Source organism: Corvus cornix, chromosome 14, assembly GCF_000738735.6.
Source record: "Corvus cornix cornix isolate S_Up_H32 chromosome 14, ASM73873v5, whole genome shotgun sequence".
Classification (NCBI taxonomy): domain Eukaryota; kingdom Metazoa; phylum Chordata; class Aves; order Passeriformes; family Corvidae; genus Corvus; species Corvus cornix.
The window spans coordinates 1,988,254-2,007,710 of NC_046344.1; the positions used below are offsets into that span (position 1 = coordinate 1,988,254).

General features: G+C 41.2%; 2 protein-coding genes across 4 annotated transcripts; one reads left to right on the forward strand and one right to left on the reverse strand.

Annotated features, from left to right (window-relative positions):
• The first annotated feature begins 761 nt into the window (after window positions 1–761).
• Window positions 762–19,113, forward strand: METTL9 (methyltransferase like 9). 3 transcript variants are annotated; one of them, XM_039560505.1, is made up of 5 exons: window positions 762–1,216; window positions 4,724–4,914; window positions 7,094–7,303; window positions 7,719–7,903; window positions 18,385–19,113. In XM_039560505.1, the coding sequence occupies exons 1-5, from the start codon at window positions 1,043–1,045 to the stop codon at window positions 18,588–18,590; spliced, it is 966 nt and encodes a 321-aa protein (XP_039416439.1). In that variant the 5' UTR covers window positions 762–1,042; the 3' UTR covers window positions 18,591–19,113. The 3 variants fall into 3 exon arrangements, with proteins under 3 accessions (XP_039416439.1, XP_039416440.1, XP_010390760.1); XM_039560506.1 differs by having other exon boundaries at window positions 18,388–19,113; XM_010392458.4 differs by lacking the exon at window positions 762–1,216 and adding an exon at window positions 1,457–1,691.
• IGSF6 (immunoglobulin superfamily member 6) lies at window positions 11,215–17,697 on the reverse strand. The gene is made up of 6 exons (XM_010392457.4): window positions 17,566–17,697; window positions 15,615–15,965; window positions 14,613–14,719; window positions 13,511–13,564; window positions 12,814–12,897; window positions 11,215–11,670 (listed from the first exon to the last, which is right to left on the reverse strand). The coding sequence occupies exons 1-6, from the start codon at window positions 17,630–17,632 to the stop codon at window positions 11,632–11,634; spliced, it is 702 nt and encodes a 233-aa protein (XP_010390759.1). The 5' UTR covers window positions 17,633–17,697; the 3' UTR covers window positions 11,215–11,631.
• Window positions 19,114–19,457: the final 344 nt, after the last annotated feature.

Sequence of the window (19,457 nt, forward strand, 5' to 3'; positions counted from 1 at the left end):
CCGTCTTTACAAATAATAGCACACATGGAAAGGAGAGTCTTAATCCCAAGACAAATAAAAATATACCAAAAAGGCATTCTAGCCCATCTAGCCAGTGGAGAGAAAAAACCCCAGTCTTCAGTGGAAAACTGTCTAAAGTTCTCAAGTCAAAAACTTTCCTCAAGGAGGCTAAACATCAGTGAAAATGAACTGAACACAACAATCCTCTGGCACTATTCTGTTGTTGCTCTGGTTTTGCTCATTTCCCAGGATGAGCAAGGCTGGGTATGATCAGTGTTTGACCAGAGGAAGTTCCAGGTAGAAGCCGGGATCCCAGAGGGGTCTGACCTCAGTGCTATCCTTCCCAGGAAATGAAGGGGCTGGACCCCAGCCATCAAATCAGATAAAGACACCGCTCGCTGGCAGTTGTTTACAAACAATTGTCCCGCCCCGGGCCCCTCAGTCCCCGGCCCTCAGCCCCGCGCCTCCCGCACCTCCCGGGCCCGCAGCCTCTCAGTCCCGGTCCCCTCAGTCCCGGCCCCCTCAGCCCCGCGCTTCCCGCAGCCCCGGGCCCCTCAGTCCCGAGCCCGCAGCCCCTCAGCCCCGGGCCCCTCAGTCCCGCACCTCCCGGGCCCGCAGCCCCCTCAGCCCCGCGCCCCCCGGGGCGCTCTGCGCACGCGCGCGCGCGGGTGACAGGGCGGCGCCGAGCACGTGCGCCAGCCCCGCCGAGGCGGCCGCCGCTTGCCGCCGCTGCCGGCGGTGCCCGGGGCGGGGAGGAAGGAGGGGCCCGGCCGAGGGGCCCGGCCGAGCCGCCGCGGGCCCGCCCCGCCCAGCCCCGCTCCGGTTCGAACGCGGCGCGGCCCCGCCCGGCCATTGGCGAGGGAGAGGAAGGGAGCCGGTGCGCGCCAGGCCCCGGCGTGTCGCAGCGAAGGCGTCCGGGCGGGCTCCGCTGCCGCGGCGGCGCGTTCCGCCCGGAGCGTGTGCGCGGGCCCCGAGCGGAGCCGCCGCTGCCATGGAGCGGGGGGGCGGCGGCGGCGCGCGGGGCTGATCGCGCCCCTTCCCCATGAGACTGTGGCTGTGCTGGCTGGGCTGCTACACCCTGCTCCTGTGGGTGCTGAGGAGGACGATGTGGGCTGGCCCTGCCCGGTACCTGCGGAGCCCTTTATCCAGGTCTCTCTACGTGAATATGATGGGCAGCCACCGCCAGCCAGCCCCGGACGCCAGGGAGAACCACCAGGTACAGCCCCGGCGGCGGCCGCCCTGCCCGCCCCTCCCTTCCCTCCCCTCCCTCATCGTGCCGGGCTGGGCGACGGGGGCGGCACGGGGACCCCCGCCCCCGGGGAGCTCCGCCGGGCAGGGGCGGGGGTGCGCCGGGGGGAACGGCGGCAGGAGCGGGGACCGCGGTGCGGGCTGAGGGGGCACCGGGCCGGGCAGCGCAGACAAAGAGAGGGAACCGCTCGGTCCTGCGGTGAGAAAGTTGCCGTGTGCCCTGCCTGCGGAACGCGCCGCGGAGCGGTACCGGCGCTGCGGGGTCGGCGCGGGGGCCGGGGCGAGCCCGGCGGTACCGGCGGGGTCAGCGGCGCCTGTCCCGGCAGCCGGAGCGGGTCGGGGCCGGAGCTGCTCCCGGCAGAGGTGCGCCCCGGGTTCTGGACGCGCGCCCCGGGCTGAGGATGTGCACCCCGGTATTTTCAATGCCACCCCCGGTTTGTCCGGTGAGCCCTGTGAGAGCGCTCCAGTGAAGTTTGCAGGTGGCGGTGACGGGAGGGGGTTTGTAATCACAGAGATGTTTGTAATTAGTACCGGTGCATCTAGAGGAAAACAAAAAAAAGTGGGAAACTGAGAATCCCACAGAGGCCTTGGAGCAGTAGTAGGTGGCAAACTAGGAATGAGTTGTTGCAATGGGATCCGACTGCGATAAAAGGTTAGTGCTATGTTTGGGCAGTGTGGCCACATGGGTCGGTACCTGGTGGAGAAGTTAGGGGCTATGCCCTTGCAACGCAATGGTTATGTGATAGATTTCATTTGGAACGTGTTCAGATCCGCACTGTGTTTTGGCAAAATGCTACTGAAAATCTGACAGGAGTTAGAAGGGCTAATAGAAACTCTTAGTGCAGAAGGAAGCTGGCAGCTTAATCTAGGTTAAATATGCAGAGCTGAGCTAACGAAGAAAACGTAGTATAAACACTTGAGGACTGCTGTACAAAGGAAGACCATAATTCTTCCTGCTGATCCATTACTGCAGCGTTCTTAGTGCTCTGGGTGGGCACTGACATCCAGAATCTTGCTGGGTGGATGTATCCCTGGAATTTAATGCTTGTGGTCTGCTGTTTGGATCATTCAAGACATAAGTACAAAGAGAAGCAGAATTCAGGTTTACAGGAAGAACTTCCTTCTGGTGAACAAAGAAAATCTGAAAGTCTTTTGTGTTGTTAAAAGCAGTAGTAGAAAAACAAGTCAGGAAAATGTGTTGTGGAGGTGCCTGTGTCATTCACAGGTAGATGGTCTGCAGTGGATAATCTCCATCTCTATTATATTAGATCTAGATTTTAAATGTAGGTATTGATTATTTAGTACATTTAGTAAGATTTATGGTTACTGAGTTTGTGGGGTAAGCAAGGATTGCATGTTGAGACCCCTGGTACTTTGACTCTCTGCAGTTTTATTGACTTAACACTTAAAGAAGTGTTTAATCCTTTTACTAATATTAGGCAAGAGTTGTAATGTTTATAATTTTTATTATAACAAAGGTCTTAGCACAACAATCTGAAAAGATAAAAGATTGACACACTTTCTGTCATGAAACTAGTGGCATTTCATATGTTGTACCTGGAGGAAAACAAAAGCAGTTTCTGTTCTGAGGAAGTAGTTCTGGAATTAAGCTGGTTTTCACCATTTTTTTAATTTGAAATTTAGATTGGGTTTGGGAGTTTTTGGTGAGGGGGGTTTTGGTCTTATAATTTGTTAGCATTTCTGTTATTCACTGGTGTTATATAGGTAGTTGTCAATAACTTTATTGGCAAGATTAACCATGAAGGATCATAGAATCATTTAGTCATTGAGGTTGAAAAAGAGCTCCAAGATCATCAAGTCCAACCTTTGACCAAATAACCACCATGCCCACTAAACCATAATGAGAAGAAAGTGGAGATCTGTGAACAACACCTTAATTTTGGAAACAAGCTTCTGTTAGTTGTCACCATCACCCTTCTGCCAATGGTTATGTCAATAATCAGAAGTCTTAAAGACAAGAATTGCAGGACTGTTGTTTTTCAGTGGAACTGCAGGTGAGAGTTCAGTGCAGAACCCCAAGGTGTATGAGCTCAGGTACAGCATATGTGTAGTCATGCTGCTTATGGAACAAAGCCTGTGTTTCCCAAGGCTTTGAAAATGTTTTCTTCTGGATTGAAACTGGCAACACACTGCAAAAGGCAAATCATCTGAGCCATTCCAGACCTGTTCAGTGGAGTGAGGCAGCAGCCTCATGAGTGAACCTGACACATCCCAGCCTGCTCCTCAGCTCCTTGGGATCATTTGCTTCTGCCAGGCTCTTGGAATTGGCTTCTGAATGAATGGACAAAGTACACAAGCTGCTGCTTTAGTGGTTTTTCAGGAGCCACTAAGGATTCCTTCTGGGACTCACTGGCCTGTGCTGTTTTATTTAACAAGCACTGAGCTGCAGTGAGAAGAGACCTAAACCAGTGAATCAGCAGTCTCGGGGATCCCTGGGGCAGACTCAGAATCTGTTTTTCAGAGGAAAGGATCACTCACTTGTTCTGTCTACAAGTGTGTTTGAAAGTACAGTCACGAGCCTGATTCTGCCAGAAATGCACCCATTTCCAGGTGGTTTTCAATCCTAAGCAGGCACATTTGTTGCTCAGCTGAAGGGTCTTCCCTCGCTGCTTTGGGCCAGTGTTTGATCTGGCATAAGGGCCTTGGTGCACTGTGTGCTCCCCTCTGCTTGCTGGGATGCTGCACACACTGGGATGAGAATCCTGTCCCATTACAGTAGTGACTGGAAGTTCCATTGTGCTGAAGGCTGTGTAAACCTGCACTGAGTGAATGTTCCTCTCCCAACAAGGCAAATGAATGTGATGGGATCAGGGTCTGAGCACCTGTGTGTTAAATCTTCGGGGAGTTACCCCAGCTGACAGTTTCTGTCCTTCCACATGCATTTTTTGCCAGGTTCTGTTAAAACTCTACATCTCACTTGAGGATACTTAAAGCTCCCTATCTGCACAATGAACACATGCAGTCAGATTAAGGCACATTATTGCAAGATTTAAGGGTGAGATAAAAGGGTGTTGGCTGTAGAGAATAATTCTTTATGGTAGAAAACAGACACAATGGCATTTTATGAGAAGGACTGGGAATAACTCCATGTCAGTGTAGGAGAGTGAAAAATAATAGTGATGCTCTTCATTAAAAAAGAAATTTAAATTTTTTAAATACAACTTTCGCACAGAGAACCTACATTGGCTTTCTAGGGAGTTTACCTTGTAGATATCTTCAAAGAACAGAGTAATGATTAAGACAAAAGTTTAAAGTATTATTTCTTAGCAAGTAATTAGTCCTCACTTTGTTACAATTCTGAGTTAATTTTAACCTGAAGTTTGTTGGAAAGACTGTAGGAAAAACTAAACTTTAGTATTTATGGAAATTGATAATAGCTTTCTGTGTATTATTTTTACTATTTTTGGGTTTACATTGCTGAACTTTTTTAATGATCCTTTGTCTCTTTCTCTAGTGGTATGTCTGCAACACAGAACAGTTGTCTGAATCCCTTCAGCCCATTTTTGTCCAGAGTTACCTTGACCAAGGAACACAGATCTTCTTAAACAACAGCATTGAGAAGTCAGGCTGGCTGTTTATCCAGCTCTATCACTCTTTTGTGTCCTCTATTTTTAGCCTTTTTATGTCCAGAACATCTATCAATGGGTAAGTGAAAAGTCGATCTTGGGTAAGCTAAATACAGTTTGGATTTAGAGTTTTCAAGTGTTCAGCCCTACCCCTTAATCTGCCAGCTTTTCAAAATGTGTAATTTCCCTTTGCTGGTCTGTCAGATGTGAAATGCCCTCCTGTGCTCATCATGCCCAGCCCTCTTAACTGGTGATCACTATTTCCAGTATGGGGGGACAAAGGAGCTAATTGCTATTAATAAAAGACAGAGGATTCTGATTGTATTTTATAACTTGTGTAATTTTCTTCTAACTAAGAGAGTGTTTTCTTTGTGTCTCTTCCCTCAGCTTTCTCTCCCCACACCTTGCCCTTCCCCTACTGCCACATTTATATCAGTTACTGTTGTGACTGTGCAGGTTGTTGGCTGTATCCAGTCAGTTCTGTATTGCACCTAAAACTCTTCCTACTGCAGAGTGTGTACCTGCCAACTGCAAATCATGGCAAACAGCGCAAAGCTGGCCAAATGTTGTAACACTAATGTGGAATTCTGTCCTTCCTCTTATTCTCTAAAACAATTCCACCTCAATTTGTGTGTAAGCTGCAGTGGAACAGGAAACTTCTGATGTAGCATGTCTGCATCAGCAGAGCAGGAAAACATAAGTTGATCAAACAGCATTCTTCTATTCTTATTGCATCAGTTGCAGGGGAGTTTGGCTGTTCATAGGTGCTTTAGTATTTTTTTCAAAGAAGTCAGTGCCTATTTTTGCTCACCTCACCTCATTCAGACACGTTTAACAGATTATCAGTTTTGACCTCCTAAAGAATGCATTTTATTACATTTAGCCAATTTCTCCAGTATCCCCACCTCTGCACCTGCTACATACTTCTGCACAGTCTGACACAAGATAGGAGCTGTCTACTGGGGCTAGAAAAATAGTCTTTTTCCTTATTTTCTACCCAGATGACTTTATGAGCTTCCCTGTGGTGTTCTTAGTTATGTGTAGCTCTATATAAAGGTTCCTTTGGTCTCTTCTTCCTTTCTCTTCTATTTTTTTTTTCAAAGGCTCTTCAGGGCTTTGAATAACACCTCATAATGCTGTTAGGAATAATAGCTATGAGCCAATTATACAGTGTGGACTGACACATGTGTGCTGCAAGGGGCCTCTACTTAAATTGGATGTAGTCTGTTTATTTTTATACATTTGATATCCTGCTTAGTTTCTTCTCTATGACTTTGTATACTCTGTCCTTTTTGTTTCTTTGGGTTTTAGTACAGTCAGTCTTCCCTAGGCTCCCTCCTTTTCACATTTTTTATTCTTTGAGTCTTTTTATCTCTGTTTATCTTTTTTCTGGTTTTTTTTTTTTCCTGTTCATTGTCTTTAAGTTTAACCTGCTATCCGACAGGAGTTTAAAGAATAGTATTTATCTACCTGCAGTCTATTACTGACCAGTTATTTTTCCTCTGCCTGTTCTTCTAACTGTTTCATCATTGAATTCTGCTATGACAGCTGAAGTGTGTCACTGTGTAGTCTTCAAACAGTTATGGGCGGGTATGTCATTGACTTGATCCACAAGGAATCCAACTGTCACCTCTACCCAATTCCTTAATGAGTTGTCTATTTTCTGTTCCACAGCTTTTCATGTTGAATGCAGGATCTGCAGATAGCAGCAAAAGCCATTGTAACATAGAATTAAAAAAATCTCTTTTGCCCCTCCAGCAGTGTTACCCCCATCCTTTCTTTAAATCTGTTCCCTGTCTCCTCTTTCCACATCCTATTCCTCATTCATTGTGCATACTTCTGTGTCTGCAGCCATTTTATTTCCTCTGTTATTTTATCTTGGTTTTCTTTTAAAGTAGGTGGCAGAGATTCAGACCTGCAGATGTGACAAATAAAGTTCAGTCTTTATCTTTGCTTCTCTTTCTCTTCCCCTTCCTTTTTCTGTTTTAATGCAATCATTTTCTTGAGCTGCACTCCACAAGCTCTTCCTTACCTAATCAAATTCCTTCTGGAGTCTTAACCACTGTAACTGCATGTGGCTCTGTGTTTGAGCTCTGAGAAGTGCAAGGCAAGTTGAACTGGATTTAGAATTTATCCGAGTGGTGACCTTTTTTAATATTATGTGTGACTGGTTCCTGCCAAAGCACATTCTAAATTTCTTTACTGCCTGTCCGGTTAAGTTTGTACAAAATTGGTCATTTCTTGGTTTTACATTTCAGGCTGCTGGGAAGGGGCTCAATGTTTGTGTTTTCCCCAGAACAATTTCAAAGACTGCTTAAAATAAATCCTGAATGGAAATCCCACAGACTTCTCGATTTAGGGGCTGGGGATGGAGAAGTCACTAAAGTCATGAGTCCTCATTTTGAAGAAATCTATGCCACTGAATTGTCTGAAACTATGATATGGCAGCTTCAGAAGAAGAAATACAGGTATTGTACTGAATAATTCCTACATCCTTTATATCAGACATTACAGCAATCTGTTTGTAATTTAATTAATGTTCAGTATTGTCAGTCAATTCCTTTATTGTTTGATTGTTATGGAAAAGGCTAACCTGTACAAAAGCAGAAAAACAAACACATCTGATGTTGTGTTAGCAGTTGGTTGATGTTAGCAGTGTTGGGTTTTGTCTCCTTTATTACCTGATGTTTATCAGGCAGTATCAAGGTTCATAGGGCTGGACATGTAGCCATGCTGTTCACTGATTTAGTTTTCTTTTCCAAAAGACCAGAAGGGATTGTGTCTGGCTCTTCTCTAAATGGTTGACCTTACCTGCACTGTCAACACATCCACAGGGAATTTTTGTCTTCAACAGACTGTATCTCTTTGTCTTTCCTTTCACAGGGTGCTTGGTATAAATGAATGGCAAAACACAGGATTTCAGTATGATGTTATCAGCTGTTTGAATTTGCTGGATCGCTGTGATCAACCACTGACTGTATTAAAAGATATTAGAAGTGTACTGGAGCCAACCAGAGGCAGAGTCATCTTAGCACTGGTTCTGCCATTCCACCCCTATGTGGAAAATGGTAAGTGCACAAATTAACAGCTGTTTAGGCAGTTAAAGAAAACATTTGTAGGATCTAGTATCCCAAATTAAATGTTTAATAAATGACATGTTTGTATTGGATTTTCTTGCAAATAACAGGGCATGTCCAGAAGTATGAAATCATAGGTAAATAGGCTACATGATGTAAGCTGTTTTGTTAACTCCACAGAATACATTGTTGGCACCAACAAAAAGCTCAAATATTGAAGTCACAGATCCTGTTCTGCAAGTTACCACATTTCAGCTGTGTTGGAACAGCTTGGGAAAACTGGTCCCTGATTAGGGCCTTTTACCTAGAGGTGACTCCAGCTGTCTCTAGTGACCAATTGAGCAAAACCATCAGAACTGTCTAGTGCTGGATAGGTAGTTCAGGTCAAGCTGTTTGAAGTGTTCCAGATGAATCCTACCTAAAAATTCATAGGGAGATAACTTTGACTTTCCAACATGAGGTCTCAAAGTAAAATACAGACCCCTACGAATACAAATATCAACCACTACTAGTATTGTATTCATTTACCTTGTACTAGTAGCAGGAATAAAAAAGTAAAATTCAGTGCTAAAACTCAATTATTTACCCTACTTGGATTTTAAAGAAATATATGAGAGATTTTCAGATTAATCTGTCCCACTGACTAAACTTCTAAAGAGACTAGGAACTTTTTTACATGCCTGTGATTGTGGATTCAGGTTGAAGCACCCTGAAGGTGGTTTGAGTTCCAGGAGGCTGATGATCATCAGTCATTGTTTGGCCTCTGGTTCTCCTCGAGTGCTAAGACTTGTCTGTGGAAAGGCATGGATGCCCAGAAAATACAGAACTAATCATGTTCTGGCAATCACAAATGCATCAAACTGAATCTGATTTTCTCTTTTTACATGCCAATGGTGTTTTGGTGGGAGAAGGGAGAAAAGAAGTTTTAAGTACAAGAAGTAATGCCAACAGATGAAGAATTACTTAAAATACAGTATTTAAGCTTGTAATTTTGTAACTGTTCTGAAAAGTAGTGTGTCTTAAATTAGATTTGGGGTTTGACTTAGGCATCTGTAAAGTATTTCAAGCATATTTAGTTGCAACTTATTGTTCCTGTAATGTGGAACAATATGGCTTCCCCTTGTAGAAATCCTTCAAAATTCCAAATAACAGCAGTGTCTTTGTAGTCTTTCACTGGCATATTAAAACCAAAAAATGAGAAGTGCTTCTTTTTTTGTGTGCCTTCAAAACTCTGTGCCATTGTGTTTGGCAATCACTATTGCACCCCACATCTACTTTTCTGCATTTTGTTGGGTAACCCCATGACAGACCATGTACAACTCCCTGGCTCAACAGGAGGAGGATAAATGAAGGAACAAACTATTCTGAGCCTGCTTGTATCCTCCATCATTAGTCTCCTACTTTACACTAGGAGGAGAAGAGAGAGTTAAATTTATAAATCCCAAGGGACTGGACACCTGTTGTGTGATTGTTGGACACACTCATTCCTACTTGTTGAAAGCTGAAATGCTGTTGTAAGATGATTCCTAAACCAGTGTCATAATTTTATTCGTGATGGTGACTTGGCAGATGAGTCACTTTGCTGAAGGCATTTTTGTTCCCTTAATATTCTCTGAAACTTAAAAACATGCTCTGTTTGTCTGTTTGCCACTATTATGGATATGGACTCGTATAAACTGTTCACAATGCAGGTTAACACACACAAAAGTTACAGCCTTCCCACTTAAGATCAATTTAACTGTGGGCTAAAGAAACAGACAGTGAACTGCCAGACTATCTTCATGATCTAAACAACATTTTAGGATTTCAGTATTTCATTCAGCTGTTTTACATGATGATGCATTTTAAAAATAGATATGTACATATGTTTTATATGTAACAAAATTATACTTGGAACATTCAAAGAGGAGAACATTTCATGGCTCAAGTAACTTCTTGTAGCAGCTCATTAAAACCAGCTTGGACCCACGTAGTGAAACTTGAATTTTCTAGAGGGAGAACAAATGGAAAAGAGTTGGGGCAGGTAAGGTGTTTGATCCAGTGGCAGATCCATAGATAGAAGTGGAGAAATTATTTTAATCAAAATGAGATATTTGGGTTATTACATGCAATATAAGGGGATGGTAATGGTGGAAACAGTCTATGTGAATAATACAAAACCTGCTCTAAGAGAACAAAGCAAGGTGGAGGAGGAATTAAAATACAGATCTGTGCTCACTGTTTGTGGAATGACAGTGACACCTAGAGTCCGTAGGAGCTTAATCATAAATTCTCTCTGGGCTTTTCAGTTTTATTTCACCATGCAGGACAACCAGGAATGCAATTATTTCAGATTTCTAAATCAGGTCAGAGAGCTGAATGAATCATCAGGTATTAAACCCAGTCACTAAGAACAAATATTACCACAACTTTGTTTCTAATAGGTATCTCATAGAGTCATATGAGAATCCTTTGTATTTCCTAATACAGACAGAAAAAGTCATTATTGGATAATACATGACTAGACTGGTGTAATTTTCTCTAAAATAAAAATGCCATGCCTTACTTCAGAAGTAGTGAACACTGGGAGCCTGGGAGTGTGAAATTTCCTTGTTGAACACATTAATACCCTTGTGATTGATTGACAGGGATGAGAAGGCAAAGGTGTCTTTTCCATGCTCCTGAAATACTATTATTGAACTGGAAACACAGTAGTGTGTAAGATGGACCCTTGCTTTGTCTCAGTTGTCAGTTCTCATCCTGCTGAAGTGAGAAATGCCACTTCATTTGTTAAACAAAGCCTTGCTTTATTTAAATTACGATAAAAGATGCAGCTGTTCTTTAGAAGGGAAAATGCTTGATACCAACAGGTATCTTGTAAAAATGCTGATTTTGCAGATTGGCTGGGTAGTAACTGCTGAAAAAGGTACTTTAAAAAAACCAGTATACTTCCTTTGACTGGATAGTGTAGTTCTTTTTTGTGCTTGTGTCCATGTTGAACAGGCATGCAAAGGCAAAATGTGGTGCTCCAGGTGTTCCTGACTTGGGATGGTAGGACTGGGAGATGGGGGTTGCCAGTCTAGCAGGTGAATTTTAGTATTGGAGGAGCAAGCTTTTCACAATGAGCATTACTTTCCTAAATAGGCTTGGAGGAAGCTCCCATCCCAAATGAGCTTTGCCAGGATAGTGCATGTGTTTATATTGTCACTTTTTTCTGCTTGCCTGACAGGTTTTGCTCTGTTTAAGCTGTTCTAAGGCTCATTAAGTGTTGGTCTGTAAATGGTACATCAATAGCTATCCCATTAATATGACCAAACCCAGAATTTCACCCATGAAACGAGTTTATTTTCTGTTGCTGTAAATTATCAAACGTGTTTCACAATTGCCCAGTTCATGTAAAAGGAATACATGTAAGTTTATGTAAAGAGAAAAAAAAGAAGACACAGAATTCAATCTAAACTAAAATAGGAAACTTTTATGAAGCATCAGCGGTTATCTTACAAAGATGAAGTCTTTTCCCAGGGTTCTTGGAAATGGAAAATGGAATGGGTAACACAGATGTAAGGTACAATGCACTTGGTTCTGGTGATCTGTTTAGAAAATACTCTTGAAGAACAGTGCCCTGCAAGGTTTTGTCCTCTCCCTTTAAAGCAAAGGAAGTCTGTGAAGAGGCTTAACTTCCTCACCAGCCCCTTTGCTTGCACCAGAACTGTTGAACAGATCTGAAGTGCTGCACATTCTCATCTGTTCTGATAAACGGTGCCATCTTCCGAATCATCCTGGGGAGAGAAGTGTTCTGTTATTGAGGTGATTTTTATTTTTTTTAAATAAAGGCAAAATTCCTTTTTTGAGGCAAACTCCATCCCTTTAGTGTTTCAGTAAAATCCTTTCTCCCCTCTTACCCAGTTGTTTTTGTCCATGTGGTATCTACAGGCTTCAGAACATGTTTTTTACCCTATTGACTTTTCCTAATCTCCAGGGAGCACAGAGGCAGTAAAACATAGCCCATATTTTCATATCTGATGCTCAAACCAAAGACCAGGTCATGTCAGCAGGGACTTGAAGTCTTTAAAGGGGTAATTACAGAGGAAAATGATTGGAGCTGTATGGAAATAAATGAAGTAAAATGTATATAGGAGAAGTGCTTGACTTTGGTCTGTGTTTCATTTGGTTCCTCCTTGCATCTTGGAATGGTCTCTGTACTCAGAACAGGAAAGAATTAACATTGTTTCTCAAGCAAGATTTTTGAAGCAAAATTTTGAAGCCATTTTCTTTGCTTGTAAATACCTGTGACTTCTAAAGTCGTGTGGTTTGGTTTTGCAGGTTTTTTTGATAATTTACATGGCACATGTAAAATTATTGTCATATAAGACTTGATGGCATAAATTTGGAATGATGAAATAAGTTGTGTGTCTTTCTTTACCCACTGATATTGAATACTTAGTTTAGGCTCTGTGTGCTGAAGGAGGGGAAATACCTTTAAATATATTCCTGAGTTTTTATAATAGTTCTGTTATGTTTCTGTCCCCTATTCTGGGTTAAGGGAGCAAGAGGAGCTGCAAAAGAAATATTTTTCAAACATGACCTGTTAATAGCTCTAAGCATTTAGCAAACAGTCCAGAACCAGACTTCTTCTTGGCAAAATACAAACTTTTGGCAATTTTATTTTTAAATGTACATGCATAATTTTAAAAGGAGTGGGTGTGTATGTGTATATATATCTGCACACACATCTGTAAATAGATAGATATGTAATTGTATGCATATGGCCATTTATAATGCTTTATAATGTCTGACTGTCATTCAGAATACTTTTTTTTACACCTCTATCAACTTTAAAGGAAATGGGCACGCTATACTCCTAAAACCTTTTGGTTTCTCTTTTTCCCCATAAATTCAGGTATTAGTAGGTGCATACTCACAGGCTGCTGGCTGTGTTGAGCGTATCTCTGCTTTTGAAGTTCTTGAGCAATTGCTTGAAAAATTTTTCGGCCACTATTTATGTTCTGCAAATTATTTAAAATATTTTTGTTCAGTGCAACATTTTATGTTGGAGGAAGCATCTTTTTCTACCTTTTGTAATTCAGGTTTTTTACCTGGATTTGTCTTTGGGAATGTTACTAAGTAACAATTTAAAACCACACAGTTTGGCAAGCAGAAGGCTTTTAAATTACATTACTACTGCATTGCTTAACATATGCACCTTCTTTAATGGATATTTAAATGCATGGCTTCTGATTTTTGTACAAGGACACATAATGGTCCAGGTTGGTTTTTTAAACACATTAGCGCTTACTTGAATGGATCATTTAAAGAAACAAAAAATTAATAGCAAAACCTGTTACTGTCAGAAGTTTGAACCAACTTTACTTAAAACCTAAAGGAAACAGTGTATTAGAGATGGCCTTTAGATAGATTAACTTTACCATGTATCCAATGGGTTAAAAATAAATTAACGGTTTGTTAAAATTAGTTAAATATAAAGTGAAGCCTTAACAGCTTGGAATGTCTCTTCAATGGAATCATCAATTAATCACAAATTTGATGCCAAATATACTTTAAAAAGACAAGAAGAAGAAGATCTGAATCACAGGCAAAGCAAATAACATGGTAACATACGTAGTTCTGTGTTGTTTGGTCTTTCCCACTTTTCTTTAGCAGCTTTGGTTTTAACTGGAGGGAGGGAAAATAAATGACAAAGCAAATAAGATATAAGGTGAGAAATTAGCAGAGTAGTTAAAATTGTTGCTCTTTTGCAGTGTCAGTTTGTAGGTAAGTGTTTCACTAGATCAGCTGATACCATAGGAAAAATCAGAGAGGTTTTCACATGTGTAAAGTTTTTTTCAGCTTCTAGTAGTAGATACTGCAAGTATTTTTGCTTTGAGCACAGTGGGACCTGCTTGAAACACAACTTAATCTCAAAAAGAAACCAATGGCATCATAGATCCAGTTTTTCCCCTGAAGAAGGCTTGTTTAATTTTTCCCACTGTACTCTTCACTCTGTACCTTCACTTCTAAAGAAAAACAAAAATGAAAAAGCCAGTCCTGTCTTTATGCTTGGACAGTGGTCACTACAGGAAAGAACCATTTTACCATATCATAGAAGTAAGGACTGTGAAGTCCTGATTCTCCTGTCAAAGTCTCATTATTATCTAACAGTTCCAGTTGTAGCTCTGGGTGTTTTTATCTGAGCACAGATTTTGTTCTAGATTAAAAAAAAAAACAAAAACCAGTAATTACATAGCTTTTAACCATGTGCATTTTAATGGGTTTGTTTCTGTAAGCATAAAACTTCTTCCAAGTCTCATTTTTTAATTTTACCATTATCTGTTCTGTCCATGTATGAAGAGACTCAGTAGACAAGCGAAGTCAGTCTGCAGTAACTTTACTGCACCTCATAAATACTTTGATGTGAAATTTAAATTATTTTACCTTTACTGGAAATTTATACTCTCAGGGTAATTTTAACTTCAGAATACCTTTTCTTTTAGACACTTTACTGAAAAAAGAAAATGTGGTTGCTGTTGAGAGTCCAGGTGTGTGCCACACAGGATTTCACAGATGTGTTTGTGCAGCTCATGGACTTGAACCAACCTCCTCTTTAAAACTTAACCATAAAAGTTATGAAATCTAGAAATGTGTTTTTATTCCCCTTATGGAGATGTTAAAACTGCATCGATTTAGAAAATGAACAAAACCAGAAAAAACACTTTGAGCCTACCTTGTAGACCACAAAGGATGTGAACACAGCAGAGCTGTACAGGAACAGTAAGGACGAGGTGATGATCATGAAGATGAGTTTTCCATTGCTGTGTTGCTTCCCTGATCCTTTATTAAAAATGAGTGTTAGAATAAAGGGCAGTTCTGAGTCACATAATTTTTTTAAGACTCTGCATTCCAGCTCCCTTTCTCTGAGGAATTAAAAAAACCTTATACCATCAATATTTTTCTGGTTCATTTTCAGTCTAAATTCCTTTGTGAGACCATTTTCCTTTTGTTTGCTCATATGTTTGCAAGGGCAATGGAGACCTGTTAGTTTTGATTACAAACCCTTCCTTTAGGGGTAGAGAGAGAATGGAATCCAGTTTTCTGCTCTTGTAAAGGTGTATCTGAATAAAGCTCATAGGCTTCTGTTCAGAAATGAAGTTGAAGGAAGGAAGGAATATAAAGAAAGTAATAATCCAGCTGGGTTTTTTTTCTTTTTCTATTTTAGGCATGTAAAACTGAAATGTAGTTACTGAAGTTTCATTATTTTCTTAACTAGAAGGCAAGTGATACAAAGGTTTAGAACATTTTTCTCAGGCTGGCACAGTGAATCCCCGGTCTGAGGCCTGCACTCTCTTGCACATACTTCTACTAAATGTTGGTTTCTCTACTTCCCATTTTTTTGTTGAAACTTCCTTTCTGACAGCCATGAAAGTCTTTATGTAAGAGGATGTACAGTATGTTTAGACAGCACAAGTACAAAACTTCTTTCTTTTGTAGAATTCTAGGGTCATCATCATCATATGATAGAACAGGCTAATTAGCAAACGAGGTTGAGATGCTTATTTGTGGAATCCCTCTGGTTTTACTAATAACATCTTAATATAGTCCTACTACTCCTAATGGGTTTGTTGGTATTTCCATCTTAAATGTCATTCTTGAAAGTATAAAGAGAGTATTTAGACAAGATAATTTATTTCTTCTAAGACGCTTCATTAAGAAGGAATGAACAACTGACCTGTTACCGTTAGTACTGTTCCATCTCCTGTTTGTTTGGAGAGGGGTGAACCTGAGTCTGAAAATGCTATTCCACAGATATAAACAGCATTGTCATCTACAGTCAGATCTTTTATCTGAAGTAAGATGTTATTTCCTGATAAGTGTACTTTGTACTTCTGATGATCTGTGCATCCAGGAGTACACAAATCCTGATGTGTATTAGTTAAAAAGCGAAACCACAGAACTTCAGGTGGGGAGGAGGAGCATCCAGAGGCAGAGAAAGTGCATGTTAGGGACACATTGTTCGTGGAGGAGTCAGCTTGCTGAAACCTGGGCTGTGTTACAGTGACTCGGCACTGACCTGCAACACCTGTTGGGAAGGAACGATTGGTACCATGAGGGACAGCTAAAAAGCAAGGTACAGTCTAAAAAGAAAATACAGCTGCTTTTGGTTCATTCAGGAAAAGGTGGGAGGAAAGGAGGAAACCAGCCGCGTTTCAAACTTGAAATTGTTAAGGCTGTTTTCAGCGAACTTTGTTCTTAGATAATTCCTACAGCTTGCACATGTGCTAATTTCACACTTTCATCTACGGGGTAGTGCACTTGGCTTTCTATTTTCTGACAAAATAGAGAAGACTGATAGATGTGAAGCAATGTGAATGTTTCCTTTGGCACTGGAGAAGACCAGAAGAATACTTTGTGCAGTTTCCTGCCTGAGATTTAGTCCTGCACGTTTGGGGGGGTACTGGGCAGTGGGGGTGGGTGTTGTGTGACCTAAGTGCAGCTGCTCAGTGGAGCAGTTCTGCAGGGCTTTCTCTCTCGTCCACTGGTCTGAGTCAAGCCAGACAACCCGAAGGCAGGCAGTGGAAATGTTATAAATCAAGACATCTGTAATTTAGCAACGTCATAACATTGATTAGAATTCACAATAGTTCCAAGACATTCTTCCACTTCATCACACATATTGACTCTGGGTTTCTAAGAATAATAGTGCTTGTTAGTTCTGACATTTAAAAATGTGTGCAGAGAAAACAGGAAGGGTAATCAGAGAAGAGCGTTTTAATTAAGGAACTAAAATAATGTGTGGTTTAATATGACTAGTCTGGAAGGGGTTTTTTAAAGTCCTTATTGAAATCCACAGTGTAAATTCTGTTTTAGTATATTTTTTTTCAAATAAGTTGTGTAGTTATTTAAAGTATGGCGTTGAAATTATTGCAGTGAGAATAAAGGTAGTATCTAAACAGCATCCTTTTGTGCTTGCCAGAAAATAACAAATTAGAAGATAAATAAACTGGAATCTCTTAGTGTACTGCTGATACACAATTTGTAAACCTGTCCGTGGTGAACAATTAACATTGTCTCTTCACCATTTTTCTCACCAAATCCAATCAGATTCAGTGTCTGTGACTTCTTCAGGAATAAAATGAAGCTGATTCTGTGTCAGGTCCATATCAGAGCCATTCCACAGCAGCTACAGCAATCTGAAAATTTTAAGTTGTGGGTGTCCTTGCACCCTTGTGTGGTGAAAGACGGTAGCTTGTGCTTCTGCAGCTGATCCCCTTCTCTTTTCCACCTTATCCACAGGCTCTGGTGTCCTTGCAGAGCAGAACTCCATGGCCTCAGGTCATGTAGGTGCTGCCTGCTGAGCTTCCCAAACCCTCCTCCCAGACAAACACAGTTGCAGTGAAACCCGGCTGCTTCTGGAGTGTTCCAGGCAGGGAGGTGCAGCGGGATCTGACCCATAAATCACAGGTTACAGCAGCATTTCAGACTTTTGGAAGAAAAAAGCATTTGCTAGCAGTTACGTACCTTGGAAGTTCTATAAAGATAGCAGAAATTAACTTGATTTTCAGTGAAACTTTTCACTGCTTTTATTTTGTAGCTGTGTTGCAAATCATAACCACAAAATTCTCAGACTTTTTTAACTGCTGTTAAATGAGAAAATATAAGAAATATTTTTAAAGTCTTACCAGCACCATACAGGATACAGTCAAATGCCAGCATTAGCACGTTGTTTAATTTGTTGAAAGATGCCATTTCTTGTATCTCTCTGGAAATGAATCTTCATGAAGGAAGAGGAACTTAGGAAATGTTTGGATTTGCAGAACTGTCTTAATCACAAGATGTAGAACTTCCTGTTTAGAAGGGTGTTTACTACTGCATTTAGCAAACTGGTTAAAGGTACAGCTCAAGCCAGAAAGCTTTTGTTTGTTGTGGATGACATTACTTGGAAAATGAGTGAAAAACTTTAAATTTTGAACTTCTGAGAGTTGTACCTATAATCCTTCAGATTATTTCATTGGATATAACAAATAATGCATTTTCCAGCATGCTGCAAGTGATCAGCTTCTTTGTTTTATATGACCCTAAGCAGCCTTTAGCAGATCAGCTAGTAGATGGCCACTGAAGGCACAAAGTAGCCATCCATTGTAATGTGGTGATACACTGGTGAAAGCTTCACAGCAAATCATAATTTCCAAGTTGGTGACTCTAATAACTGTTAATTACCTGTGCGCTTGTCTGCTGGACACCAGCCTCACTAATGGCAGTTACCTTTTAGCCACTCCTGGGACTTCTAGTTAAAAATGTAACAAAAGATAACCTTAAAGAAGCTGCTTTTGAACAGGGACAAACTAGAACTGATCTTGCAGCAGATCTACAAGGGGTTTGGCAACCTCCTGTGTAGCGTGGAATGGAACATAATCAGTGTAATTATGCTTTCTGTAAGAAAATGCAGCACACAATAAAGTTTTCTTTATAATTGAAACAAAGCTGTTCTGTTTTCTCAGTAGGTGGCAAGTGGGAAAAACCCTCAGAAGTTTTGGAAATCAAAGGGCACACTTGGGAAGAACAGGTGAACAGCCTGCCAGAAGTCTTCAGTAAAGCAGGTTTTGCCATCGAGGCTTTCACCAGACTGCCCTACCTCTGTGAAGGTGACATGTACAATGACTACTACGTGCTGGATGATGCTGTCTTCGTCCTCAAGCCAGTGTAAGCCTGTGTGAAGTAAAGCTCCACAGTCTAACCCAAGAAGCAGCCTCTGAAAGAGGGTTTTGATTTATGGTTACTTAAAGGGAGGGAATTTTGGGATTGCCATGCTAAACAAATACCGTGTAAGAAATTTAAAGGCCAAAATACTAATGTATTTCTTTGTAGTGTGATTAGGGGGGGAAAAAAGGTTGTTTTTTAAATGGACTCCTCAGCTGAGAATTTCTTTTTTACCAGCTCTTAAACCAACATTGCATTCTGCAATCCAGCAGCAATGGGGGATATTTTTTTATACTTACCTGCAACAGGGATCATATCCAAACAAAAGCAATAGTCTTTATAATGGTGAAACCGATACAGTGTGAACTGTTGTGAAAGAAATCAAGCAAAATCTGGCAATAAAGTTATCCATTCAGTTCAAGCCTTGTTGAATAAAAACTGTTGAAATGGATAATCTTCCATGCTAAGTTACTTTCTCTTACTGTCATTCTTCACGTTTTTAATCATGCTAATAAACTTTTTTGAGATGACTTTTGCATTAACTTCTGTGTTCCTTTTTGTAACCATAGCCATGCTTGTCTGCAGCAACTGCTCTTTGTGTTGAGAATCAAGCTTTCAGTAGCAGCACAACCTTGCATTTATTTAAACAGCATTTAGTTAGGGATAACAGTGCACAAAAAATGTATCACTTTTGGTTGGAGTTCCTTCATGTTCCCCTCAAAGCCTCGTAAATGCTCATTGCTTTTGCATATGCCATTTTCCAGATAAAGGGTTTACGGTAGAACTTGTTAAAACTGCACTTTAAACTGATGGCTTTAATAACAAATCCTCTAAGCAAGTTGTTGCCAAATGTTTTCAGCTTTTAAAAGTTGCA